The 26933-nt window shown below is 41.6% G+C and overlaps 1 protein-coding gene across 5 annotated transcripts in view; it reads right to left on the bottom strand.

Moving 5' to 3' along the window:
• The window catches only part of cc2d1b (coiled-coil and C2 domain containing 1B), a 90526-nt gene that overhangs the window by 26435 nt on the left and 37158 nt on the right, over window positions 1-26933 (bottom strand). For all 5 annotated transcript variants that reach the window (XM_072273743.1, XM_072273742.1, XM_072273746.1 and 2 more), the window contains exons 9-16: window positions 24759-24863; window positions 21979-22109; window positions 18890-18962; window positions 13809-13927; window positions 9005-9179; window positions 8354-8526; window positions 3446-3577; window positions 925-983 (exon numbers count right to left, since the gene is read on the bottom strand). In XM_072273743.1, the coding sequence (XP_072129844.1) occupies window positions 925-983; window positions 3446-3577; window positions 8354-8526; window positions 9005-9179; window positions 13809-13927; window positions 18890-18962; window positions 21979-22109; window positions 24759-24863 (967 nt within the window). The remainder of the gene's footprint in view (window positions 1-924; window positions 984-3445; window positions 3578-8353; window positions 8527-9004; window positions 9180-13808; window positions 13928-18889; window positions 18963-21978; window positions 22110-24758; window positions 24864-26933) is intronic.

Here is a 26933-nt window from a genome sequence, read left to right as displayed (position 1 = left end):
ACATCTCTGCTTTAAATGGACTCCCCTCTATGCTGAGGCTGTGCCCCTTTGTCCTAGACTCTCCCACCATGGGAAACATCCCTTTCACATCTACTCTAAGTTTTTCAACATTCGATAGGTTTCAATGAGACCCCACCCCACCCCATCCTTCTAAATTCCAGCGAGCACAGATTCAGAGCCATCAAATGTTCCTTGTCTGATAACCCTTTCATTCCCAGAATCATCCTTGTGAACCTCCTCTGAACCCTCTCCAATGCCAGCACATCTTTTCTGTGACGAGAAGCCCAAAACACTTCACAGTACTCAAGCTGAGGCCTCACCAGTGCCTTATATAGCCTCAGCACCACATCCCTGCTCTTGTATTCTAGACCTCTTGAAATGAATGCTAACATTGCATTTGCCTTCCTCACCACCGACTCAACCTGCAAGTTACCAATTAGGGTGTTCTACACAAGGACTCCCAAGTCCCTCTGCATCTCAGAATTTTGGATTTTCTTCCCATTTAGAAAACAGTCTGCACATTTATTTCTTCTACCAAAGTACATGACCATGCATTTTCCAACATTGTATTTCATTTGCTATTTTCTTGCACATTCTCCTAATCTGTCCAAGTCTTTCTGCAGCCTTCCAGTTTCCTCAACACTACGTGCCCCTCCACCAATCTTCATATTATCTGCAAACTTGGCAACAAAGCCATCTATTGCATCATCTATATCATTGATATACAGCATAATAAGAAGTGGTGCCAACACCGACCCCTGTAGAACACCACGTCACTGTCAGCCTGATACTTATAGATCTAACTTTTATCTGCTTTTATTGGAAGTATCACTTTATTACTGGAACTTCTGAAATGTCAGACAGGTAGAGAAGAGCATTTTAATTACCTGCTTCAAATGGGACAATGATAATTTCTGCACTTACTTTGTAGTCTGAGCCACATTACCAAGATGTGTAAATTGCTTGGAATATGTCATACATTTCTAGATTTAAAAGGAGAAAGATTTAATTATAAAGTATGAAAGGAAAAGATCATCAGGAAGGCACAAACTATACAAACACACACACACACACACACACACACACACACACGGGGTGATTGATATGTTCGTGGCCTAAGGTAGAAGGCGATGAGTTAATAATCAGTCAAAGAGTTGAACTGCACATGCATGTAACGAGAGAGCTGTATAACTCATCTCCTTCTACCTTAAGCCACAAACTTACCAATCACCCCTGATGTGGACCACTTTCCGGAGGTCCAAGACACCAATTTCTATAAAGAAGGGATCCGTATGCTCCACGGCTGCTGGACTAAGTGTGTAAATATAGTAAAAATAAATGTGCTAGGTTTTCTAAAATTGACTCCTTCTACCTTAGGCCACAAACTTATCAATTACAGGTGTCCCCCGCTTTTCGAACGTTCGCTTTACGAAACCTCACTGTTATGAAAGACCTGCATTAGTACCCTGTTTTCGCTTTCAGAAGGTGTTTTCACTGTTACGAAGAAAGGCAGCACACGATAAAAAATCAGCACGCGAAAAAATCAGTGCGCGATAAAAGGCAGCGCGCGCCCCGAGCAGCCACTCTCCCCTGGATTCAGAACGGCATTGCTTAAACACGTTGCATTGAACAGCCGTTAGCAAGATGAGTTCTAAGGTGTCGGAAAAGCCTGAAAGAGTAAGGGTGTTACACTTAGCATAAAACTAGACATAATTAAGCGTTTCGATCGTGGTGAATGAAGCAAGGACAAAGTGAGTTTGGCTTGTGGAAGCTGACGAAGATGATGTTGAAGAGGTTTTGGCATCCCATGACCGATAGATGAAGGGCTGATGCAATTGGAAGAGGAAAGGATAACAATCGAAACCAAATGCAGAAAGTGAAGCAACTGCGTGAGATTTTCGCTGCAATGATAAAGTACGACTTTAATTTTGAAAGGGTACGTAGGTTTAGGGGATATTTGCAGGATGATTTAAGTGCTTACAAACAACTGTATGATAGAAAAATGCGCGAGGCTCAGCAGTCAAGCAAGTCTTCCACATCAGCCACAGCAGACGACGAACCTCAACCTTCGACATCGAGGCGGGCAGTCATAGGAGAAGATGAGCTGCCTGCCCTGATCGATGATGAGATGACACCCCAGTGTCCCACCACCCCAACACCCAGGCCCCGGACAGATACTGTACCGATTCGCGAAGAATGCAGCAGTAGCCAGGAGGCACACAGCACATCTTTAAGAAAAAAGCCGAAATAAACATGCTACTTAATTTGGTGCCGCCTAGCACGTAATTGTCGGCCCAGATCAGAGGCGATGCAATTGCATCGCCTCTGATCTGCGCTGACATTTACGTGCCGGGCAGCACCTAATTAATTAGCATGTTTATTTCAGCTTTTTTCTTAAAGATGTGCTGGGTGCCTCCTGGCTACCGCTGCATTCTTTGCGGCAATGTATCCGGTCGGCAGCCCGGAGGGTGGGGGCCACTGCACCACCCAGCCTGCGACGACTCAGTCTAACACACCATCATCAGTGTGCTCGGCGCTGTTTTCCCAATTCCGGTAAGTGATACTACACTGTACATACATTATTTCTACTTTATATAGGCTGTGTATTTTTACGTGTTATTTGGTAGATTTGGCAGCTTCATAGTTTAAAGGTTACCGGAGAGCGCGTTTATGCCAACAGCGCTTGCGTGAGATTTTCGCTATGGAGATCTATGCAGGCAATCGTTGTAGAGAAGTATTTCTACTTTATATAGGCTGTGTATTTATCGTATCATTCCTGCTTTTACTATATGTTACTGTTACTTTAGGTTTTATGTGTTATTTGGCATGATTTGGTAGGTTATTTTTGGGTCTGCGAACGCTCACAAAATTTTCCCATATATACATATACAAAAATGGTAATTGCTTCTTCGCTTTACGACATTTCGGCTTACGAACCGTTTCATAGGAACGCTCTACCTTCGGATGGCGGAGGAAACCTGTACCGTGTGTGTGTGTGTGTGTGTGTGTGTGTGTGTGTGTGTATATACATACATACACACACACACATACATATCTACTATATATACACACACACCTATACCTACTATATATATATATATATATATATATATCCAAAATATATCTAATAATGGAATTATTGTATTACAGCACAGAATTCTTCAATTCACCCCTCCAACCAAAGAGAATGCATTTGTTTTTAAAATGAAGTTAACATTCTGTATATAATGTGTCTTTATCATCATCTTTAGAGTTTAGAAAAATGAGAGGTTTTCTCACCGAATTGTACAAAATTGCCATTGTTGCTGAAAATTTGTAACTCATTCTCTGGTAGTGGGGGAGACAGGTATTGTACTTCACAAGGCGAAACTTAGACATACATATGTTATAAAATACTGTAAAAAAAACGTTATGTATGCACTTCACAGTACATGACATCAAATACCTCATGCTGTTCTTTCAGAAGGTTTATAAGGTGTGTGTATACTTCATCTATCTTTGCCGAAATCTGCACATCTTTATGATGCACTATTATAAAGTCATTGTCATTTTGCTCATCCTCAGGGGGGGAAGGAACCTGAAAAGAGGAAGAAATATAAAACACATACTCTCAATGTCCATGGTTGCGTATGTGCCTTCAAAAGAAAATACAGGCTTTCCCTGGGATACAAATGCCTGACTTAACGGACATCCCTTCATATGAACAAACTCCCATATTAAAATATCCAACAACATACATACAAAGACTAGGTTCTACAAACAACAGAATTAGCTCCCCACCCACTTTCACCCCACCTCCCATTTGTAGTAATTATTTTCTCTTATCAATCTCGGCTTTTGACGCCATTAGTCACAATACTGTGGAGGTATGGTTACCGTATCAAGTGTCTTCTGTGCATTTTCAACCTCTGCCCAAAGTCAGTCTTCAGAGTCAAAATAAATAGAGCTTGCTTGTTACCCTGGGACAGCCTGTACACTTGATAACAAGACTGTCATTTTACAGTTTATGACTATCTTTGTAATCCCCTCTTTTTTCCTTCGACACCGTCGTTCCTGTAGAACACCATTACACTACAAGACCATGAGATATAGGAACAGAATCAGGCCATTTGGCCCATTTGGCTCCACCATTTCATCACGGCTGATCCAGTTTTCCTCTCAGCTCTGATCTCCCACCTTCTCCCTGTATCCCTTCAAGCCCTGACCAATCAAGAATTTATCAACCTCTGTCTTAAATATACATACAGACTTGGGCTCCAAAGCCACCTGTAGCAATAAATTTGACAGATTCACCACTCTCTGGCTAAAGAAATGTCTCCTCATCTCCATCCTAAAAGGATGCCCCTTTATTCTGAGGTTGCATCCCCTGGTCCTAGACTCTCACACCATAGGAAACATTCTTTCCACATCCACTCTATCAAGACCTTGCAACATTCGATAGGTTTCAATGAGGTCACCCCCCAACTCTTCTGAATTCCAGTGAATACAGGCCCAGAGTCATCAAATGCTCTTCACAAGACGAGCTGTTTAATTCTGTAATCATTTTTGTGAACCTCCTCTGAACCCTCTCCACTGTCCACACATCCTTTCTAAGGGGCCGAAAATTGCTAACAATACTCCGTGAGGCCTCACCTGTGGTTTATGAAGTCTCAAAATTACATCCTTGCTTTTATATTCTAGTCCTCCTGAAATGAATGCTAATGTTACGTTTGCCTTCCTCACCACAGACTCAACCTGCACAAGGACTCCCAAGTCCCTTTGCACCTGAGACTTTTGAATTTTCCCTCCATTTGGAAAATAGTCTACCCTTTTATTTCTTCTACCAAAGTGTATGACCGTAAACTTCCCAACACTATATTCCATCTGCCACTTCTTTGGCCATTCTCCTAATCTGTCCTTCTGTATCCTCTCTACTTCCTCAAACCTGCCTGCCCCTTAACCTATCTTCATTTCATTCGCAAACTTTGCAACAAAGCCGTCAGTTCCATCATCCAAGACATTGACATATAATATAAAAAGAATCGGTCCCAACACAGACCCCCGCGGAACACTATGTCATCAGCAGCCAACCAGAAAAGGCTCCCTTTATTCCCACTCTTTGTCTCCTGCCAATCAGCCACTGTTTTATCTATGCTAGAAGCTTCCCTGAAATACCATGGGCTCTTAACTTGTTATGCAGCCTCATGTGTGGCACCTTCTCAAAGGCCTTCTGAAAATCCAAGTACACAATATTAACGGATTATCCTTCGTCTATCCTGCTTGTTATTTCTTCAAAGACTTCCAAAACATTTGTCAGACAAGATATTTCCTTGAGAAAAGATGCTAAGGCCTACTTTATCATGTACCTCCAAGTACCCTGAGACCTCATCCTTAATAATTGACTCCAACATCTTGCCAACCACAGAGGTCAGGCTAACTGGCCTATAATATTCTTTTTTCCACCTCTCTCCATTCTTGAAGAGTGGAGTGACATTTGCAATTTTGCAGTCTTCCAGAACTATTCCAGAATCTAGTGATTTTGAAAGATCATTACTCATGCCTCCACAATCCCTTCAGCCACCTCCTTCAGAACCCTGGGGTGTACACCATCTGGTCCAGGTGACTTATCTACCTTCAGGCCTTTCAGATACCCAAGAACCATTCCCCTTGTAATGGCACCTTCACACATTTTGGAACCAACAGTCTGGAACTTCCCAAACTGCTAGAATCTTCCACAGTGAAGACTGATGCAAAATACTTATTCAGTTCGTCTGCCATTTCTTTGTCCTCATTACTACCTCTCCAGCATCACTTTCCAGTGGTCCAATATCCTCTCTCACCTCTCTTTTCCACATGATGTACCTGAAGAAAGAACACATTCACCTGCAGCCTATGAAAAAGTCTTTATAGCACTTTACTGGGATGAAAAGGCTGACTGACTTCCAGAGGGAACAAAAACAAAGAGAAGTTAAAAAAGAGAGAGCAATCTTTACCCTAAGTGTTTCAAAGCATAGAGAATTATGAGATCAGAGCAGAAATCATCTGCTCTGAAAATGGAAGATATAGAAGCCATGCAGAAACCTAAATGCTGCCACAGGTGATCACTGTAATGATTGGAAATGAATAAGCAAAGTGCTATAATTTCATGAAGGCATTTTGAATATAATGTTTGGGATCCTGAAATCATTTTGCTTTCACATATTGCCAGTGAAATAGAGTGAAGGTAAAATTATCATTATGTCCGAATCTTGTAGAGGTTTTGTGCCACAGCATCTTAAACCACATGAATTTGTAGGGCAGATGTGATACAAGTCTCAGAAAAAGCGATTGTCCTAATCATAAACTGACGAGAGTAATGGTAGTTGTAGACAAGCCAGAAGGTAAAATTTTAAATGGTAGTTTTCATGATGAGAGTTAAAAGTTGAATTCAAGTTCAAGGACAGTAATGTTGGCCCATCAGGTTTAATTTGTAAATGATTGCCAGAAATAAATGCTGGCAAGTGCCAAAAAAAGATAACTTTACTTGTATTAATAATGGGTTGTAATATGACTGAATGATGTTAGTCAGGTAAAAACTTAGTCCTGCAGGACTCGTGAGAGAGAATACTGAGCAGAGACAGAGTGGCAGGAAGTGCATTTTTGCAGGTGCTGTCAAGCACGGAACCAAAGGTATAAATCTGGGTGTATGTTTCACATGAATTGTCCTTTGCATAAAGTAATTAAATTTAAACTGATGGTGAATCTTCACTCCTGTGAGACCGAAAATATTTGGACTTTGCTGTGCACATTCATTACTTGAACTCTGTGCTAGTTCACATTTAAAATCACATAGTTTTATAGTATGCAAACAATCCCTTCGGTCCAACTAGTCCATGTACCTGTCTAAGCATTTTGTAAATGTAGTTAATGGACCTGCCCCAACCTCTTTCTCTGCTCCCTTTAGACCAGTGATGAGGATGAATTTCTTTAGCCAAAGTATGGTGAATCTGTGGAATTCATTGCCACAGGTGCCTGTGAGACCAAGACATTGGGTATATTTAAAGCACAGATTGATAGGTTCTTGATTAGTAAGGGTGTCAAAGATTATGGGGAAAAGACAGGAGAATGGAGTTGAGAGGGATAATAAATCAGACTCATTGGGCCAAATAGCCTAATTCTGCTGCTATGCATTAGGGCTCTGGCAATTTAATTGGTTGGGATTCATCAGGGCAAACCTTACTTCTGTGTATTCTGGATCTGGTTGATGAGATTCTGCATAGCACCAGGATCCTGTATGATGTACATAGTTACAGAGGTGGGCCAGAATAAGCCTCACCAACTAAACTGCTCAGACAACTTGGACAAATAGCCAAGTCCAATCTTTGTCACACAGCTGTCTATTTTTCAAAAATAACAAAAAATGATGTAATTTAATGTTTTTTGTTAATAAAAATTGGCTTACTTAAAAACATTTAATAGTATTATTAATACAAGACTTTTGGATTGAAAGAGGCATCCATTAATATCCTCATATTCTTCTCTTACTGTATTCCTGCCACTGCCACTAGTAATTGATTTCCTTTCTTACTGAATTATTTTGGTATTCCATTTCCATGCCTGCTCTATATTCCATTCCTTGTTCATATCCCTTACTTCCCTGTAGCCTAACAACTTTTTCTCTCAATACTCATTTCTTTTCCACCAAGGGGGTACCATACCTACCAACACATTTTTAACAAATCAGAGGAAACTGGTCTACGTGCTCATGGGAAGAATGTGCAAACTCCACATTAACAGCACCCCAGATTATCATTAACTTTTGTTTATTTTTGGGCTCCATCAACCCACTTTGCTGTTTGTAAACTGCTGGAGAAACTCAGTGGACTAAGTGGACCAGCATCTGTCGAAGCAGAGGGTCATATGACGCAGGAAATGCTGACCATCTTGACTGCACACACGTTGCTCAGCCTACCAAGGCCCTCCAACAGTTTATTTTCTGCTCCAGATTCCAGCATCTGTAGTCCTTGGTATCTCCACTTCACAGTCTATCCCAATAATCAGAATTCCTTTTGTGCTTGGCATTACCTGCACACTTAGCTTTGATGTAGCAAAATGCCCATGTCCATAGAACAGGAAGGGAAGTGGAAACAGAATGTTTTGCGATGACAAATGCCTAATCAAAGAAAATGCTTTTAAGAAAGGTCTTTAATGTGGAAGGCAAAGAATTGGCAGAATTTAGTCACTTAATGGTATCTAAGCCATGGAACACAGAACAATGGCTAGGATGAGGATAAATACCACATCTTTTGCCTCACGATCACAAAATATGCCAGCAAAGGCACGAGCATGAAGACAAGAAGTTCATCTACCAAATTGGCATTCAGCTTTACTTCACCTTTGAGATATCAATTGGTTTCCCATTTTGGACAGCCAGAATCAGTGGGTCAAAGCCTTTGGCAGTCCTAAAAAAATGCTTTGCTTGTTCCAGGTTGTTCTTCTGCTTTGCCTGCAAAGCAGCTTTCATGTATTGCTTCTTCCGATTCTCAAGAAATTCCATTTGTTGCTGGGCTGAAAGATAGCAGAGAGAGTGATCAGATGAAATATTACAGAACTGAGAATTACTAGTGTCTAGTTCAGTGGTACTATGACTGCCGATGAAAAGTAAAACTTTAAAATCTTCATTCAAACTTTATTCTATTTATTTTAGTTTATCTAGAAATATAGCACAGTCACAGGCCCTTTCTGCCTCAAGGAGCCCATGCCACCCATATAACCAATTAATCTTCTAACCCACACAAGGGAGGAATCTGGAGCACCCAGAGGAAACCCACGCGGTTACAGGCAGAACGGACAGACTCCTTACAGACAGTGGAGGAATTGAATCCAGGCTGCTGGCGGTGTCATCACGTTACACTAACCACTACACTACCACACTGCCCCAGTTCTTGTGGACTTTTTGGAAAGTCTACTAAACAATATGTCAAAACTATATGCACTTTAAAATTATGCTGCTGGAGTGAATGAAGAGAAAATATACTGATTATACTTTGTTGACTTTGCTGAACCAGGTTATCCTTTGACGTTGGCTTCGGAATGGGTTTTGGGGAGTGCCTTTCCTCGGCTGCAGCTGGCAAGGTCGGAGGTGCCTGCTCTACATCGTGGAGGAGTTTTGCAGGTCTCTTTGCAACTGGAGGTTGAGCAGCAGACGGAGGAGTTCCAGTCTAAGGGAAACCACACAAACTTCGTTAAGTGCTCAGGTTCACTACAAAGCAAATGATTGTCAATTCATTTCTACCAAATGAGCAAATTAATATCTCAAATGAAATGAAAAAATGCAGAATTTTTAAACCCTGTCTAATCCATGCCTCTGCACATCAAAATCTGAATACATAGAATATCTATTCAAATTGAGGTCTGAGTCACCTTTGGATTTTCTATACATAGAACATACAACAATAAACACAGAGACAGGGCCATCAAGCCACAATGTTGTGGCAAATTAATTAAACTAATGGTGCTGAATGAAGCTAATCCCTTCTGTGAGCACAGGGTCTATAGCCCAAGAACTTAGACTATAAGACATAGGAGAAGAAGTAGGCCATTTGACCTTTTGAGTCTGTTCCACCATTCTGTCATGGCTGGTTTATTATTCCTCTTAACCACATGCTCCTGCCTTCTCCCCTTAACCTTTGATGCTCTGACTAATCAAGAATCTATCAACATCTGCTTTAAATATGCCCAATGACTTGAGCTCCACAGCCAACCCCGGGAAAGGATTCCATCGATTCACCATGCTATGGCTCAAGAAATTCCTCCTCACCTCTGTTCTAAAGGGACATCCTTCTGTTCTGAGGCTGTGCCCTCTGGCCTAGACTCCCCCCCCTACAGGAGACATCCTCTCTATATCCACTCTATTTAGGAGTTTCAATGAAACCTCCAACCTCATTCTTCTAAACTCCAATAAGTATAGGCCAAGAGCCATCAAACACTCATCACCTGTTAACCCTTTCGTTTCTGGAATCATTCTCATGAACCACCTCTGGATCCTCTCCAATGCCAGCACATCCTTTCTTAGAAAAGGAACCCAAAACTGCCCACAATATTCCAAATGCACTCTGACCAATGCCTTATTAAGCATCAGCATTACATCCTTGCTTCTATAGTCTAGCCCTCTTGAAACGAATGTTAACACTGCATATCACGTGCCTGTCCAAGAGACTCTTAAATACCTCTGCTGCATCCACCTCCACTACCAGTCCTGGCAGCACAATCTAGGCACACACCCTTCTGCAAACAAAAACTTGCCCGCACATCTCTTTTGAACTTTCATGCTCTCACCTTAAATGCATGCCCTCGAGCATTTGACATTTCAACCCTAGGAAAAAGATACTGGCTATCTATTCCATCTATGTCTCTTATAACATTCTATCAGATCTGTCTCTGCCACTCCAGATAAAGCAACCCCAGTTTGTCCTACGTCTCTTTTTGGCACATGCCTCTAATTCAAGCAGCACCCTAGTAAACCTCTTCTAAACCTTCTCCAAAACCTCTGCATCCTTCCTATAATGGAAAATTTTATAAAGCTGCAACATAGGTTCCTGACCTGTTAACTCAACCCAGATTAAACTCCCTCTCCCATTTCTCCACCCATATGTGTAAACATCCCACGGTGTTCTTTGACAATCTTCAGTCTTCAACACTATCCGCTAACACCACCAATCCTTGTGTCATCAGCAAATTTACTAACATATCCATCCAAGTCATCTACACATACCACAAACAGCAGAGGCCTTTGAGTGGATCCCTGCAGAACACCACTCATCATGGACCTCCTGCCAGAATTGTACCCATTGACCAATACATGTTTCAGTTTAAATAATTCTCAAGATAACAATTCAAAATTCTGCACAAAATCTACACTTAATGCATGTACAAGCAATCAAGTCTCAGGATCAAAAAGAAATTCTAAAACTAGATGCTTCTTCCAGTTAACTAAACTGGTTTATTCTCAGGACTTACAGTTGACAAAACTGACATTTTTTGCATATTCTACCTCAAATAACCCATTAACAGTACTGAAATTATATATACTCATGTGAAACTGGAAGAACCATAGCCTTAACAACTTTTAAGTCTCTTAAATGAGGCATAAATCAAGTAATCTCCTCTAAGTCTTTTCTAGCTCTATCACTGTCTGGTATGGGAATTGCAAGGCATCTAACCACAAGATTGTGAGGATTGCTGAGAGAATCACCAGGGTCTCTCCCTCGTCCCCCCCCCAACCCCCACCCATCCAGGACATACACCAGAAGTGCTGCCTTTGCAGAGCCCTCATTTGTCAAGGACCCCCCCCCCATTCATCGCACAATCCCTTTGACTACCAACTGCCAAGCAGCAGGTAATGCAGTGTAAGAACAAGGACTGTTAGGCTGAGTAACACCTTCTCCTCTTGGCACATGAAACCTCTGAACACCCTGCACACAGTATTTATGACAGCGTCAGTAGCAGTAATACCACTTTGTCAACTAGTACCTCTATAGAATACTTTCTTTTAACCTGTGTTACTATTATTTTATGTGCTGTATGTACTTTGCTTTGGACCTTGGTTCCTGAGGAACACTGTTTTGTTTAGCTGTATACATGTAAAGGGTTGAATGGCAATAAACTTAAACTTGAATGAGATTCTTCTTATACAGCTGAGTTCAAGAACCAATTATTTAAATGGGCAACATAAAAGCACTAAGGCCATACTGGAACCTCAAAGTTCAAAGTAAATTTCAGAATCAGGTTTAGTATCATCAGCATATGTCGTGAAATTCGCTAACTTTACAGTAAGTATGCATCTATTAAAATGGTTAAGTTAAACATAAGTAGTGCAAATAAAAAAACAAATTAAAAGAAAACAGAAAGTTAGTGTTCACAGGTTCAGTGTTCATTTAGAAATAGGATGGCAGAGGGGAAGAAGCTGTTCCTGAATCATTGAGTGTGTGCCTTCAGGCTCCCGTATCTCCTTTCTAACGGTAAAAGGACATGTCTTGAGTAGTGGTGGTCCCTAATGATGGACACCACCTTCCTAAGGCACTGCTCCTTGAAGATGCCTTGGATACTAAGGAGGTTGGTATGCATGATGGAGCTGTTTAACTTCACAAAATTTCTGCAACTTACTTCAATCTTGTGTAGTAGCACTCCCCCCACACCACCCGCCCTCATACCAGATGGTGATACAGCCAGTCAGAATGCTCTCCACGGTATATTTGTAGAAGTTTTCAAGTGCTTTGGTTGACAAACCAAATCTTTTCAAACTCCAAATGAAATATAGCCGCTGTCTAACTTCTTTATAGCTGCATCAACATGTTGTGTCCAGGTTAGGTCCTCAGAGATCTTGCCACCTAGGAACTTGAAATTGCTCACTCTCTCCACTTCTGATTATCTGCTTCTTTATTATCAAAGTACATATATGTCACCATATACAACCCTGAGATTTGTTTACTTGCAGGTATACTCAGTAAATCCAATAACCATAATAGATGATAAACAGATAATGAAAGCTCAAATAAGAACTTTAAAGTAGCCTTTCCTATCTTAAGGCTAAGAGGAATCTTGAGAAATGTGAACTAGATGAAAATGGATAATATTGTTCCATTTCCAGTACTTTGAAAACCCCACTCTCAATCTGGTTGTATGGAAATACCTGCTTGTTATCAACAACGTGTGTGTCGTGATCAGACCCTGAGATCTGACATGGCCCCACAGTCAGCTCAGACTGAGGATCTGTAGTGGTGGAACGAGTCACTCCCCAAAAGGCGGAATCAGTGATTAACTAGAGGAGTTTCAATCAGCGGAGTGAACTGATCGGTCACATGGAGTTGCTTCTCATGGGGTTGATTATTGGTGGTTCAACTACTTGCAATTCTAACACAGGGCTTAGCTCACAGCAAGGTCCGGTTGGGAAGAGGTCAGAAAAGGATGCTTGCGTCAATTTCTACATTAAAGCTGCTCTAATCTCTCACACTCAAACAGAGGCTTTTCATTGAAGAATAAGGAATTCTGGTTTGATGTCATTTATTACAAATCCTTGGTCAGAACTTCCCAGCCGATTGTTATCTTCTTACTCACTTACTGTAGGCAGAGTACGGGTAAGACTCCAGTCTTATCTCTGCTGGACCAGTGTGTGGTGCATTGATAGTTTTAATATTCATCTTTGCTAACACTGGAAATAATATATGGGCTTATCCCAAGGAGAAATATGAGAGTTCAGAATTGGAGAAATTGGTAAAAGAAATGCAACGCTGGGTTTCCTCTTTAAATTGTGAATATCAAAACTAGAATAGCAATAGCATCTTCATATCTGTAAAATCTGAAGCCCAAGAAAAGAGTTAAATTTCTTAAAGCACCATAACTTCAATATTAGAGAAGTTAGTCACCTCCTCAGCTTCATGAGATGACCTTTCCACATACCCACAAAATACTTTCTCCCACCCTTCTTCACTGAATGATCCTTCCAATGTCTCATACTGAGATTGCTTTCCATGATTTGCCTCCTTTACACTCATTCTGCTACCTTGATCCAGAAATGCCAACCTCTAAATTCCCAACATGACACGACAAACAATAAGGACACTAATACATAAATAGCATGCTTGTCTGCATATGCTTTATTCTTCTGGATGGAATAGGTGCTCAGCAAAAAATAATCTTAAACCATTCCAATTTTCAATGAAACATCTTGGCCAACATCTAAAGAACAGTCACCTTCAAAGAATATTAGAGGATAATAAGCACCACACTTTCCTTTGAGAAATGAGAAAACGGAATCAGTTAAGGTTTAGGGGTTTGATTATATCTAGTACCTCGCCATCGTCTTCTTCCGCCTCAACTTCAGCAGCAGCTAGTCTGGAAGCAGCCTGAAGTGTTCCAGTGATGCCAATGTCTCCAGATGTTCCTCCCACTCCTGGTATAGCTGGAAATCCTACAGAAAATTCAACACAACAATCGTGAAAAATCTGGAAATTTCTTTGCTAATTTCCATGCCTATTGGTTTCATATCATTTTGTTAAAGAAGACAAGTTGACTCACTCAGGATTTTTATTCCCATCTTTTAACAAATTCTCTCCTTCACAAACCACACCACTCCCCCACCCCACCCGCACCAACACCCATTGTGACGAGTCAATGAACTGCTAAGTACCTCTGTGGTATATCTCCTCACAATAGCAGCTAATTTTAGTTTACCATTACATCTTCACTCAACTGTACTTTAATAAAATTAAAATGAGTGATTTATAACTGGTTTGCTATAAAATGCTCATGGTGTGAAATTTGTTCTGAGGCAATAGCACCAAAATGGATTTATGAGAAATAATATTTGCTATATTATTTGGTTACTCTAAAGAGGTAACTTCAATAGCTCTACAGTTTTGTGCACTGTTATCTCGGTTGTCTATACTGTACACTTAACAAAAACTAGTGATATTCATTACAAGTGCAATATAAAGATAACAAGAAATGTTCCACTTTCATTTTGTTAGCCTTGATCAGCAGTAACATTATTAACCCAGCCTTACATTCAAGTTGCACTCCAGAGTTCCATCTGTAATAAGTATTCTAGTCTAATCATACAATGCAGCAAACAGTGAATTAGCATTTTTCAGATGAGAGTGTTACAGCATGGTCTCACTTGACAGACGACATACAACAAAAAACAGCCAAGCTCTCCCTTGTGTCCTAATATTCATCCCTTAAACCAATCTTATTTGATGAGAAGCTCACTGCATACGGGAATTAGTAGTAGTCACACTTCAAAAGTACATTAATAATGAAGTGCTTTGAGACCCTGGAGATCATGACAAGAATTCATAGAAAGATATGCAAGGATAAGTGATCTGCAGGTAATACAAAAACAGGAATCGTGGGGTGGAGTTGGGGAGTCCTTTCCTCGAAAGGGCTGCTGGAAAGATGCTAATCGATATTTCAAAGTAGTTGCTATAAAATTTTCAATACATTTGTGCATAAATGGAGTGGTGGAGGAGTACAAATACTTGACTGGAAACCAATATCAAGGCTGTTTACAAGAAGGGGATGAGCAGACTCTAATTCCTAAGAAAGCTGAGATCCTTCAATGTGTGCAGCAGCATGTTGGAGATCTTTTGCCTAGCAAGGGCAGTCTTCTTTGCAACTTTATATTGGGGGAGCAGCATCGATACTGGAAATGCAAAAAGACTAAATTAAAAAGGCTGGATCCGTCCTTGGCTACAACCTGGACATTTTTGTGTTAGTGGCAGAGAGGAGGTCACTAAACAAACTGTTATCCACTATGGACAATCTGACACATCCTCTCCATGACCTACTGAATAAGCAGCGGACAGACTCATTCAGTCCCACTGTCACAAGGATGGTTACAGAAAATCTTTCCTAAGCATGTAAAACAGTTCATCTCTGTGTGACAAGAGAATACCCATCATAGTACAATAGTCTCTGCTTTATTATTTTGTACATTATTATTGCACATTGGTAAATTATTATTGTGTATATTACTATTCTGTATATTATTAGTTAAGTCTGCACACTGCTAAGTGTGTTTTTAAATGACGCTGCTGTAACGAAAGAATTTCCCACTCAGGATAACAAAGTAATCACAAAATAATCTGCAGATGTTGGGATCAAAGCAACACTCACAGTACACTGGAGGAACTCAGCAGGTCGGGCAGCATCAGTGGAAACGATGAGTCGATGTTTCGGGCCGGAACCCTTCGTCAGGACTGAACAAAGAAGGAGGGGGAAGGATTTGAAGAATGCTTGTAGGTTCAGTTGAAAGACCAGTAATTTGAAAGACAAAGGGGTGGAGGAGAGGAAGCTGGGTCGTTATAGGCAGGAAAACAATGAGTAGTAGAAGAAGGAGGCGGAACCATGAGGGAGGTGATAGGCAGCTGGGGAAGGGGGCAGAGTGAAATAGGGATAGAGGAAGGGAGGGGGAAGGACTTACCGGAAGTTGGAGAATTCTATGTTCATACCAAGGGGCTGGAGACTACCTTGACAGTATATGAGGTGTTGCTCCTCCAACCTGAGTTTAGCCTTATCATGGCAGTAGAGGAGGCCATGTATGGACATATCTGAATGGGAGTGGGAAGCAGAGTTGAAGTGGATGGCTACCGGGAGATCCTGTCTGTTGTGGCGGACGGAGTGGAGGTGCTCGACGAAGCGGTCCCTCAATCTGCGTCGGGTTTCACCGATGTAGAGGAGGCCACACCGGGAGCACCGGATGCAATAGATGACCCCAACAGACTCACAATTGAAGTGTTGCCTCACCTGGAAGGACTGTTTGGGGCCCTGAATGGTGGCAAGAGAGGAGGTGTCGGGACAGGTGTGACACTTACGCTTACAGGGATAAGTGCCGGGTGGGACATCCATGGGGATGAACCTGCGTATAAGGGATTCACGGAGGGACCGATCCCTGCGGAAAGCGGAGAGGGGTGGAGGAGGAAAGATGTGCTTAGTGGTGGGGTCCTGTTGAAGGTGGCGGAAGTTGCGGAGGATAATGTGTTGGATCCGGAGGCTAGTGGGGTGGTAGGTGAGGACAAGAGGAACTCTGTCCCTGTTGTGGTGGCGGGAGGATGGGGTGAGGGCCGAAGTGCGGGAAATGGAGGAGATGCGGGTGAGGGCATCATTGATGACGGTAGAAGGGAAACCACGATCCTTAAAGAAAGAGGACATTTAAAATGTCCTGGAACGGAAAGCCTCATCCTGGGAGCAGATGCGGCGGAGACAGAGGAACTGGGAATAGGGAATGGTATTTTTGCATGTGGCGGGGTGGGAAGAGGTATAGTCAAGGTAGTTATGAGAGTCAGATCTCTGGATCCAGCACATTATCCTCCGCACCTTCAACAGGATCCCACCAAGCACATCTTTCCCTCTCCACTCCTCTCCGCTTTCCGCAGGGATTGGTCCCTCCGCGACTCCCTTATCCGCATGTCTGTCCCCAAGGATCTCCCACCCGGCACATCCCTGTAAGCGCAAGTGCTACACCTGCCCCTACACCTCCTCTCTTGCTACCATTCAGGGCCCCAAACAGTCCTTCCAGGTGAGGCAACACTTCACTTGTGAGTCTGTTGGGGTCATCTATTGCATCCGGTGCTCCCAGTGTGGCCTCCTCTACATCGGTGAAACCCGACGCAGATTGAGGGACTGCTTCCTTGAGCACCTCCACTCCGTCCGCCACAACAGACAGGATCTCCCAGTAGCCACCCGCTTCAACTCTGCTTCCCATTCCCATTCAGATATGTCCATACATGGCCTCCCCTACTGCCATGATGAGGCTAAACTCAAGTTGGAGCAGCAACACCTCATATACCATCTAGGTGGTCTCCAGCCCCTTGGTATGAACATAGAATTCTCCAACTTCCAGTAAGTCCCTCCCCCTCCCTTCCTCTATCCCTATTTCACTCTGCCCCCTCCCCCAGCTGCCTATCACCTCCCTCATGGTTCCGCCTCCTTCTTCTACTACCCATTGTTTTCCTGCCTATGACGTCCCTGCTTCCCCTCCCCCACCCCTTTGTCTTTCAAATTACTGGTCTTTCAACCGAACCTACAAGCATTCTTCAAATCCTTTCCCATCTTTCATTCTTCAGTCCTGACGAAGGGTTCCGTCCCGAAACGTCGACTCATCGTTTCCACTGATGCTGCCCGACCTGCTGAGTTCCTCCAGGATAACAAAGTACTTACTATTATTATTATTATTAAAAAAATGTTTTTACTCTTTTAATGCTTCTAATGCCTTACTTTTAGGATGTTGATAAGTCACCTCATGGTGAAGCACTGGGTCTACATTCCACCCTTTAGCTTGACAAATAGCCAGTCAGGTTGCATATTTTATGTTGGCCATTTTTATCAGTCACATTACCTTGAAGTACTGGGATCAATACAAATAAAATCCCCTAGCAGCTTCTATAGGTGCCTGGTTTATGTTCCCTTTTCAATGCATAATGTACAGAATAAAAATACCAACCATCACTTTTATATTCTCTGCTGTGGCATTAATCCTTTCTTAATTTAATCCTCTACCTACCCTTACACTATCTGCTGCATTCTGCTTTCTGGTTGGCTGCCAGTGACTGGTGGTTTTCTGCAGAGGTCGGTGTTGGGACTGCTCTTTTCACTTCACATGTCAATGATTTGGATGACAGAATCGATAAGTTTGTGGCCAAATTTGCGGACGATACAAAGATAGATGGATGGACTGGCAGTATTGAGGAAGCAGGGAGTCTGCAGAAGGATTTAAACAGATTAGGAAAACGGGCAAAGACCAGGCAGATGGAATACAATGTAGGAAAGTGCATGGTCATGCACTTTAGTGGAAGGAATAAAAGCTCAGACTATTTTCTAAATTTGGAGCAAATTCAGAAATCAGAGATGCAAAGGGACTTGGGAATCCTAGTCCACGGATTCCTTAAAGTTTAACTTGCAGGTTGAGTCAGTGGTCAGAAAGCAAATGCAATGTTAGCATTCATTTTGAGAGGACAAGAACATAAAAACAAGGACTTGATGCTGAGGCTTAATAAGACATTGGTCAGACCACACATGGAGTACTGTGATCAGTTCTGGACCTCTTATCGAAGAAAGGAGGTGCTGGCCTTGGAAATGTTCACAAGAATTATCCTGGGAACGAAAGGGTTAATATATGAGGAGCAGTTGATGGCTTTGGACCTATGCACATTCTGCTCCTGTGTCTAATGGTCTTATTTCAATTGCCATTATAGTCCATTAAAGTCATCTCTTGTGCACGCAAACACATTAATTTAAAATAAGTTAAAATGAAGGAAAATTTTGTTATATTTAAAATTACATCAGGCATTCAAAAGCACTTAATATTATACACCCTTATAATTTACCTGCAGTACAAATGCTCTGCTTAAAGGAATGAATACCCTATACTTGCCTGGAGGTACTGGAAGATCTCCAAAATCTACTTTTCTTCCAGATTTATGTGCTCTGATGGCATCCTGGTATTGCTGGATAATAAAAAGGTAGAAATTTCAATTACACGTTTCATCAAGTTGATGTACATTTTCAATTGACCAATTTCAAACTAATTTATGTAAATATAGCTCCTGCATACATGAATATTTTAAAGAATATTTGTGTTTTTTGTTGTAATTTTGTCCTATGAAATCATCGTTGAAGATGATGCTTTTGTTATGTTTGTACTGACTGAAATAAATGTCATTCATTCATTCACTATTCATCTGCATATCTGCAAAAGAGTAAACGCCATTGTAAATGGGACTCTCAAATATTTAATGTTAAAACTGGTCTCTTGGATTTTTGTTGGACAGTGGAGGAGGGGAATAGGGGGTTCTTTCTGTGTCAAATAGCGCCTTATCACTTAGCAACCCTTTCATAATGTACTTAGTTCTCAAACATTGCAACTTAACTGGGGATAATTTCTAATGACTCCCTTACATTCTTGGAAGAGTCTAAGAAAAAGGCTGACTTTGTTTTCATGTTATCATTATCTTTTTGATCATTGTTGACACAAATATCACAGTTCTTCCTTACAACTATTAAATGAAACAGAATTGTTAAAATATAAAATGACTCCATTTGCGTCATTTTAACTTTTGAGCTATAAATGAATGTTTCTCAATGAGATTTCACTGGCTACATAACCTATTAAGAACTTTTGGACTAAGCTATATATAAGGGGCAGGTTAACCAGTTGAGAATACAAAGGGAGACTGAATAGCTTTGCACATCCCATTTTAAGTTATCTGGCACCTTCACAAAGATAACATTAACTAACCGTCACCCACAAACTAACAAACCATCAAATTGTTCATCTATTTTTTATCTAGACTTAATAGTTACATCAACATTGTACGCCTTATCACATCACCTCCAGGAAATTAGAGCTAAATTCATGCACTTTTGTAACTTATTCCATGAAATAGGGCCTCACTAACAAAATATAATGCTCTAACCAAATCATTTTAAGAATGCAGTATTCAGCTGGCCAGTCACTGTGAAGGTACACCACAATGTCAGTGAGAAGCTGGGAGGTGATAGAGGGGAAAGGTAAAAGGGCTGAAGAAGAAGAAACACCTGATAGGAGAGAAGAGGGGACCATAGGAGAAAGGTGGGGGGGAGTGATAGGCAGGTGAGTAGAAAAGAAGGGGTAAGGGGGTAATTGGAAGGGGAAGGGTAAAAATAACTGGAAGTTATAGAAATCAATGTTCATGCCATTAGTTTGAAGCCACCCAGACAGAATAAGAGGTGTTGCTCCTCCAACTTGAGAGTGGCCTCATCATGGCAGAAGAGGAGGCCATGGACCAACATGTCAGAATGAGAATGAGGATTGGGAATTAAAATGGCTGGTCACCGGGAAAACCTGCTTGTTGCCGATGGAATGAAGGTGCTTGACAAAGCAGTCCCCCAATCTACATCAAGCCTCATCAATGCAGAGGAGGCCACATCGGAAGCACTAGATACGGTAGATTACCCCAACAAACTGGCAGGTGAAATGCATCTCACCTGGGAGGACTGTTTGGGGCTCTGAACGGAGTTGAGGGAGGAGGTGAATGGGCAGGTGTTGCATTTCTTCCGCTCAGAGGGATAAATGCCAGGAAGGAGATAAGAAGATTACTGGGGAAGGAAGAATGTCTTTACCTTTTCCACCTATCTGCTCCCAGCTTCTCACTTCATCCCCCCCGCAACCTTCTCCACTCACCTGGCTTTACCCCTCACCTTCTAGCTTGTACTCCTTCCTCTTCCTTCCCCCTTACCCCGCAACCAATCACCTTCTTAATCTGGCTTCTTCCCCCTTCCTTTCCAGTTCTTTTTTTTTTGGCGTGTGCCTGCGTGCGCGCAAGTCTGTGCGTGTGTCCGCGTGTGTGTGCATGTCTGCCCGTGATGCCTTTTTTATGGCTTTTTACAAGGCGTGGAGCGAGAGAGAGACTGTGTGGCACGCCACTCCTCACACAGACATTTTCGCAGTATTTTTCCCTTTATTTTACGAGGTCCAGTTGTGATCTCGACACTCAACCCAGCACGGATGGAAAGCGTACTTGGGAGCCGACCCAACTGGTTTCAAACCTGGGAACCTCCGCTCCTGGGTCCGGCGCCGATGTCATTACGCCACCAGCCGGCCCTCCTTTCCAGTCTTAATGAAGGGTCTTGGCCCAAAACGTTGACTGTTTATTCCTTTCTATAGATGCTGCCTGACTTACTGAGTTTCACCAGCATTTAGCATGTGTTACTCAGGTTTTCCAGCACCTGCAGAATCTCTTGTGTCCACAATGTTAGTGTCTAGTTAAGTCTCTTTTCATACGAGTAGGGTTTTGACATAACAGCCTAATGCAACTGAATGGCTTTGAGAAGACTTTTACAAGTTAAGCACATTGCTCTGGATTCAAAATCATACGTTGCAAGAGCAGGTAGGATAATGGTTCCCTGCATATCAGTAGATATAAATCTCCACCAGTGTACAGTCAAGGTCCATCTGGTGTAAACCAAATCGAAGCTGTGTTTGCCAATTCCTGGCCATTGAAGATACTACAATCTTCTGTGAAGATCTATATATCAAAAGTCAGTTTGGAAACTATCGTAGGAGATAGATTCAAGCCTCGATTGGAATCTTGAACTAGCTGCAACAGAACTTGGACTGAGCATCAAGGGAAAGCAAGTGTCTATCTGCAATTCAAAGCAATGCAGGATACATTGCTATTGCCAAGCGTTCCCAATGAGGGGATAATTGAATCAGCTATAAGAGGGTCAGAATATACAGTAGATAACAAAGATGGTTTCATCAACAGCTTCTACACATCTCACAAATAAAATGGCCATCGAGTGCGTAAAACTACGAGTGTCCAATTATTTCATGGTTATCAATGAAATGGAACAGCTCATTAAAACATACATGAAGGTTTTCACATTAGATAGGATGGCTAAGGGAATCTGTGGATCCACATGTTCAGCAAGAAATAAACATCTTTAAAAGGGAACTGGAAAAATGCCTCAGTATTAACGTACTTTTGCTATTCTCTCATGCATCCTTGCCTTACGATCGTTTCCAGTAGCTTTCGCCTGAGATGCTGCTGTTTTGTATCTCTCCATTCTTTGCTGTAGAGCTTCCAGTATGTCTTTGGGTGGTGGTGGTAGGCCTAGAATCACAGAAATAACTTGTACCTGCTGTAGTTAAGAATTTCTTTTGAACAACTCATCAGATATTAAAAGGATTTTTACAGCAAACAGAACGATAATATGTTCATGTCATTAGCAGCATTTTCTGCCCAACCTCCTTAGGTCAATTGTCAAAATATCCTTCATTTCTCCATCCATTCATGGTTACCCCTTCTCTCCAATATGATCATCTAGCTCTCCACCCCTTCCAAAATGTTGTTAGTTTTAATAGAGGTATCATTCTTTAAATTATGGTAAATACAAACTTAGTTAACCTAATCTTTCCTCATGTGGTAGTCCTGTCATCCTAGATATTGGTGTGATAAACCTTCACTGCACTGTTAAGTAGATCCTTTCTCAGGAAACAAGAAGAGTACAATATTCCAAGGTGCAGTCTCACCAAGGCCCTGTATACCTCATTAGTCTAGTATTCAAAACCTCTTGCCATGAAGGCGAGTTTACAATCTGGCTTCTTAATTGCTTGCTTGACTTGCAGATTGCTTTCTTTCACTGGTATACACAAACACCAATTCCTTTTACGTTAACACTTCCCAATCTAATACTATTTAAATTATATGCTGCCTTTGGCTTTACTACCAAAGCAAATAACTTCACACATCTGTGTAATATTGCATTAGCAAAGTTTCTGTCCATTTGCATAATCTGCCTAATGGATGTATCAAGGGGAAGGGAACACAGATTTAAAGTGACAGGAAAAAGATTGAGGGGAGGAAAATCTATTGTTTGAAACAGTGGCTATCATTTGTAATGCTATAGGTATGTGACACTGGAACTCCAAAGAACGGTGGGGTAAGCTAATGGGTTGAATAGACTCCATCCGTGCTGCAATGAATCTATGGTTCTGTGACAGTGCAGACTTGAAGCTAACTGACTTCTGCCAGGGTCAAAGTGGTAAAATCCATGAAAACAAAACAGCTCACAATCTTCTGCTGCATATTCAGAGTTTATCCTGTTACTTGTGCAATTCATGACCCATACTCAAAAATACTTATAGCGTAAACTGTCGAAGCTCGAGGCTGAAAATATACATCAAAATTTAACAAGAGGGCTTTGACTTCACAGTTCACTGTAGGATAGAAATCAAGCACTGTAGTATTCCAACAGTTTTGACACTAACGAGCCAAAAATGTGAAGGCTCAGCACTAAACCAATTTTTTTTCAAAAACTCAATGACTTTATTCTCAGTCTTTTGTTAATTTTGTGAATTTATGAAAATGGAAAAATGACTCTAAGATGACAACTATTTCTTCATGCAGTACATACAAACGAGCTACTGACCAATAGCTTGGGAAAATTGAAACGCTAGTTTAAGGAGACCAAAGTTTCATCATTAGTTTTATACATTTTACTTGTGGTCCACATCCATAGATCTCTCAAAGCTGTAGCACAAGTTGATAGGGTCGTTCCTAAGGCGTTTGGTGTGTTGGCCTTCATTAGCTGGGGAATTCAGCTCAACAGCTGTGAAGTAATGATGCAGCTCCATAAAACCCTGGTTAAACCACACTTGGAATTTGTGTTCAGTTCTAGTCGCATTATAGGAAGGATGTGGAAGCTTTAGAGAGGGTGCAAAGGAGATTTACTAGGATGTTGCTTGGATGAGACTGCATATCTCACAAAGATAGTTGAGCGAGCCAGGGCTTTTCTCTTTGGAGCCAAGGAGGATGTGAGGTGACCTGATAGAGGTCTTCAAGATGAAAAGAGGCTTAGATAGAGTGGATAGCCATGCACCTCTTCCTCAGCTGGAAATGGCTAATGTGAGGGGGCGTGTAATTTTAAGGCAGATACATTAGGGGCATTTAAGAAATTCTTAGATAGGCATATGAATGATAGAAAAACAGGGGTTCACGTAGGAGGGATGTGGTACATTGATCTAGGAGTAGGTTACCAGGACAGCACAACCTTGTGGGTCGAATGACTTCCTGTAATGTTCTACATTCTACTTAGTGCCAACTGTACCTCCTAATTTAGATCATAAGACAATAAGATATAGAAGCAGAATTAGGTCATTTGGCCCACTGAGTTTGCTCAGCCATTTCATCACAGCTGATTCAATTTTCCTCTCAGCCCCAATCTCCTGCCTTCCCCCCTTATCACTTCATTCCCTGACTAATCAATAATCTATCAATCTCTGCCCAAAGTATACATAAAGACATGGCTTGTGGCAATGAATTCCACAAATTCATCACTCTCTGGCTAAAGAAATTCCATCTCATCTCCATTCTAAAATGATGCCCCTCTATTCTGAGGCTGTGTCCTCTAGTCTCAAACCCTCCCAGCATAGGAAACATTCTCTCCACATCCATTGTATCAAGGCCTTTCACCATTAGATAGGTTTCAGTTAGGTCACCCCTCACTCTTCTGAATTCTAGTGAATACAGGTCCAGAGCCATCAGTTTGGCTTACTGTGACTTCCACTAAATCCTTAAGAAACTGAATTACAAATCATGCCTCATAGTTTCAAACTTTCAGCACTGATCTATGGTATTTTATTTTTTTAATTTAATCTATAATTATTTTTACAAAATGCCATTTTTCTTATTTATATAATAAAATTAAATTTCAGAAATACCAGTACAGAACATTTACAAAGCATACCTAACCTATCCTACCTGACTCTGTGTTTCCCTGAGGTTCTGTTTTAGGACCACCTTCTTGCTGATCAGGAAGAGTTACTGTCCTCGAAGGACTTGCTGATTTGTCTTGGGTTGAGGTATCTATCAAAATATTTGAATAACTTTAATACATAAAACCATAATAAAGTTAGTAAATCACTTTATGATATCTCAAGGTTTTTCTATTCAATATATTAAAAGCACAAGAAATACTTAAACTGACAGGTTGAATAACTAATCTGCTGCAAGGATGCAATAAGCATTTCTAAATTAATAGTCAGTCAGGAGCCTGATTCTGCTGTGTGAGAATTCAGAATTGGTTTGTGTGAAGAATAGCTTTCTACTTACTTCATAATGATTTGCTTTAGTTAGATGGAGAAGATCCTGAGAGGCAGGATTTATGAACATTTGGATAGGAATAATATGATTAGGAATACTCAGCATGGCTTTGTCAAGTGCAGGTCGTGCCTTATGAGCCTGATTGTATTTTTTGAGGATGTGACTAAACATATTGATGAAGGTAGAGCAGTAGATGTAGTGTATATGGATTTCAGCAAGGCATTTGATAAGGTACCCCATGCAAGGCTTATTGAGAAAGTAAAGAGGCATGGGATCCAAGGGGACATTGCTTTGTGGATCCAGAACTGGCTTGCCCACAGAAGGCAAAGAGTGGCTGTAGACAGGTCATATTCTGCATGGAGGTCGGTGACCAGTGGTGTGCCTCAGGGATCTGTTCTGGGACCCCTTCTCTTCATGATTTTTATAAACGACCTGGATGAGGAAGTGGAGGGATGGGTTAGTAAATTTGCTGATGACACAAAGGTTGGGGGTGTTGTGGATAGTGTGGAAGGCTGTCAGAAGTTACAGTGGGATATTGATAGGATGCAAAACTGGGCTGAGAAGTGGTAGATGGCGTTCAACCCAGATAAGTGTGAGGTGGTTCATTTTGGTAGGTCAAATACGATAGCATTAATGGTAAGAATCTTGGCAGTGTGGAGGATCAGAGGGATCTTGGGGTCCGAGTCCATAGGGCACTCAAAGCTGCTACGCAGATTGACTCTGTGGTTAAGAAGGCATACGGTGCGTTGGCCTTCCTCAATCATGGGATTTAGTTTAAGAGCCGAGAGGTAATGTTGCAGCTATACAGGACGCTGGTCAGACCCCACTTGGAGTACTGTGCTCAATTTTGGTTGCCTCACTACAGGAAGGACATAGAAACCATAGAAAGGGTGCAGAGGAGATTTACAAGGATGTTGCCTGGATTGGGGAGCATGCCTTATGAGAATAGGTTGAGTGAACTTGGCCTTTTCTCCTTAGAGCGACAGAAGATGAGAGGTGACCTGATAGAGGTATACAAGATAATGAGAGGCATTGATCATGTGGAGAGTCAGAGACTTTTTCCCAGGGCTGAAATGGCTAGCACAAGAGGGCATAGTTTTAAGGTGCTTGGAAGTAGGTACAGGGGAGATGTCAGGGGTAAGTTTTTTACGCAGAGAGCGGTGAGTGTGTGGAATAGGTTGCCGGCGGCGGCGGTGGAGGCGGAAATGATGGGGTCTTTTAAGAGACTCCTGGATGGCTACATGGAGCTTAGAAAAATAGAGGGCTATGGGTAAAGCCTAGGTAGTTCTAAGGTAAGGACATGTTCGGCACAGCTTTGTGGGCTGAGGGGCCTGTATTGTACTGTAGCTTTTTTATGTTTCTATGTTTCTAATCTATTTATTATGACTTGTTGGAGAAGGTATTTCAAGTACTCAGTACTATTTCCAATCAGGAAACTGCATTTACATATACTACATCTACATAGTCTGGAAATTTCTTGTTTTCTCTGCCGCAGTAGTCAACGTGGTAGGAGTACCATTTTGATGATGGACCTGAAAACATCTATTTGGTATCTCAATGAAAGGCCGTTGCCCATCTCCTCTTAAATTGTACTCAATCTCAATTGCCTCAGCAGGGTCATCTGAAGATTCCTGTGAAGAGGCCAGTTGTGATAACCAATATCACAAATGACTACCTGAGATTAGCTTTGTCTCAGTAATCAGTGCAGGAACACAATGGTCACTCCTTTGTGCATGCAAATGCATTCAACAATAAAGTAGACATATCCAGTTGTTTACAAACTGCTATTAACTCAACATAACTTTTACAACTATAAAAGGCAGATAAATTTTG

The sequence above is a fragment of the Mobula birostris genome, chromosome 12, assembly GCF_030028105.1.
Source record: "Mobula birostris isolate sMobBir1 chromosome 12, sMobBir1.hap1, whole genome shotgun sequence".
Taxonomy (NCBI): domain Eukaryota; kingdom Metazoa; phylum Chordata; class Chondrichthyes; order Myliobatiformes; family Myliobatidae; genus Mobula; species Mobula birostris.
Note: the sequence above shows the minus strand (reverse complement) of the source record. Positions and strands in the feature narration are given on the sequence as shown.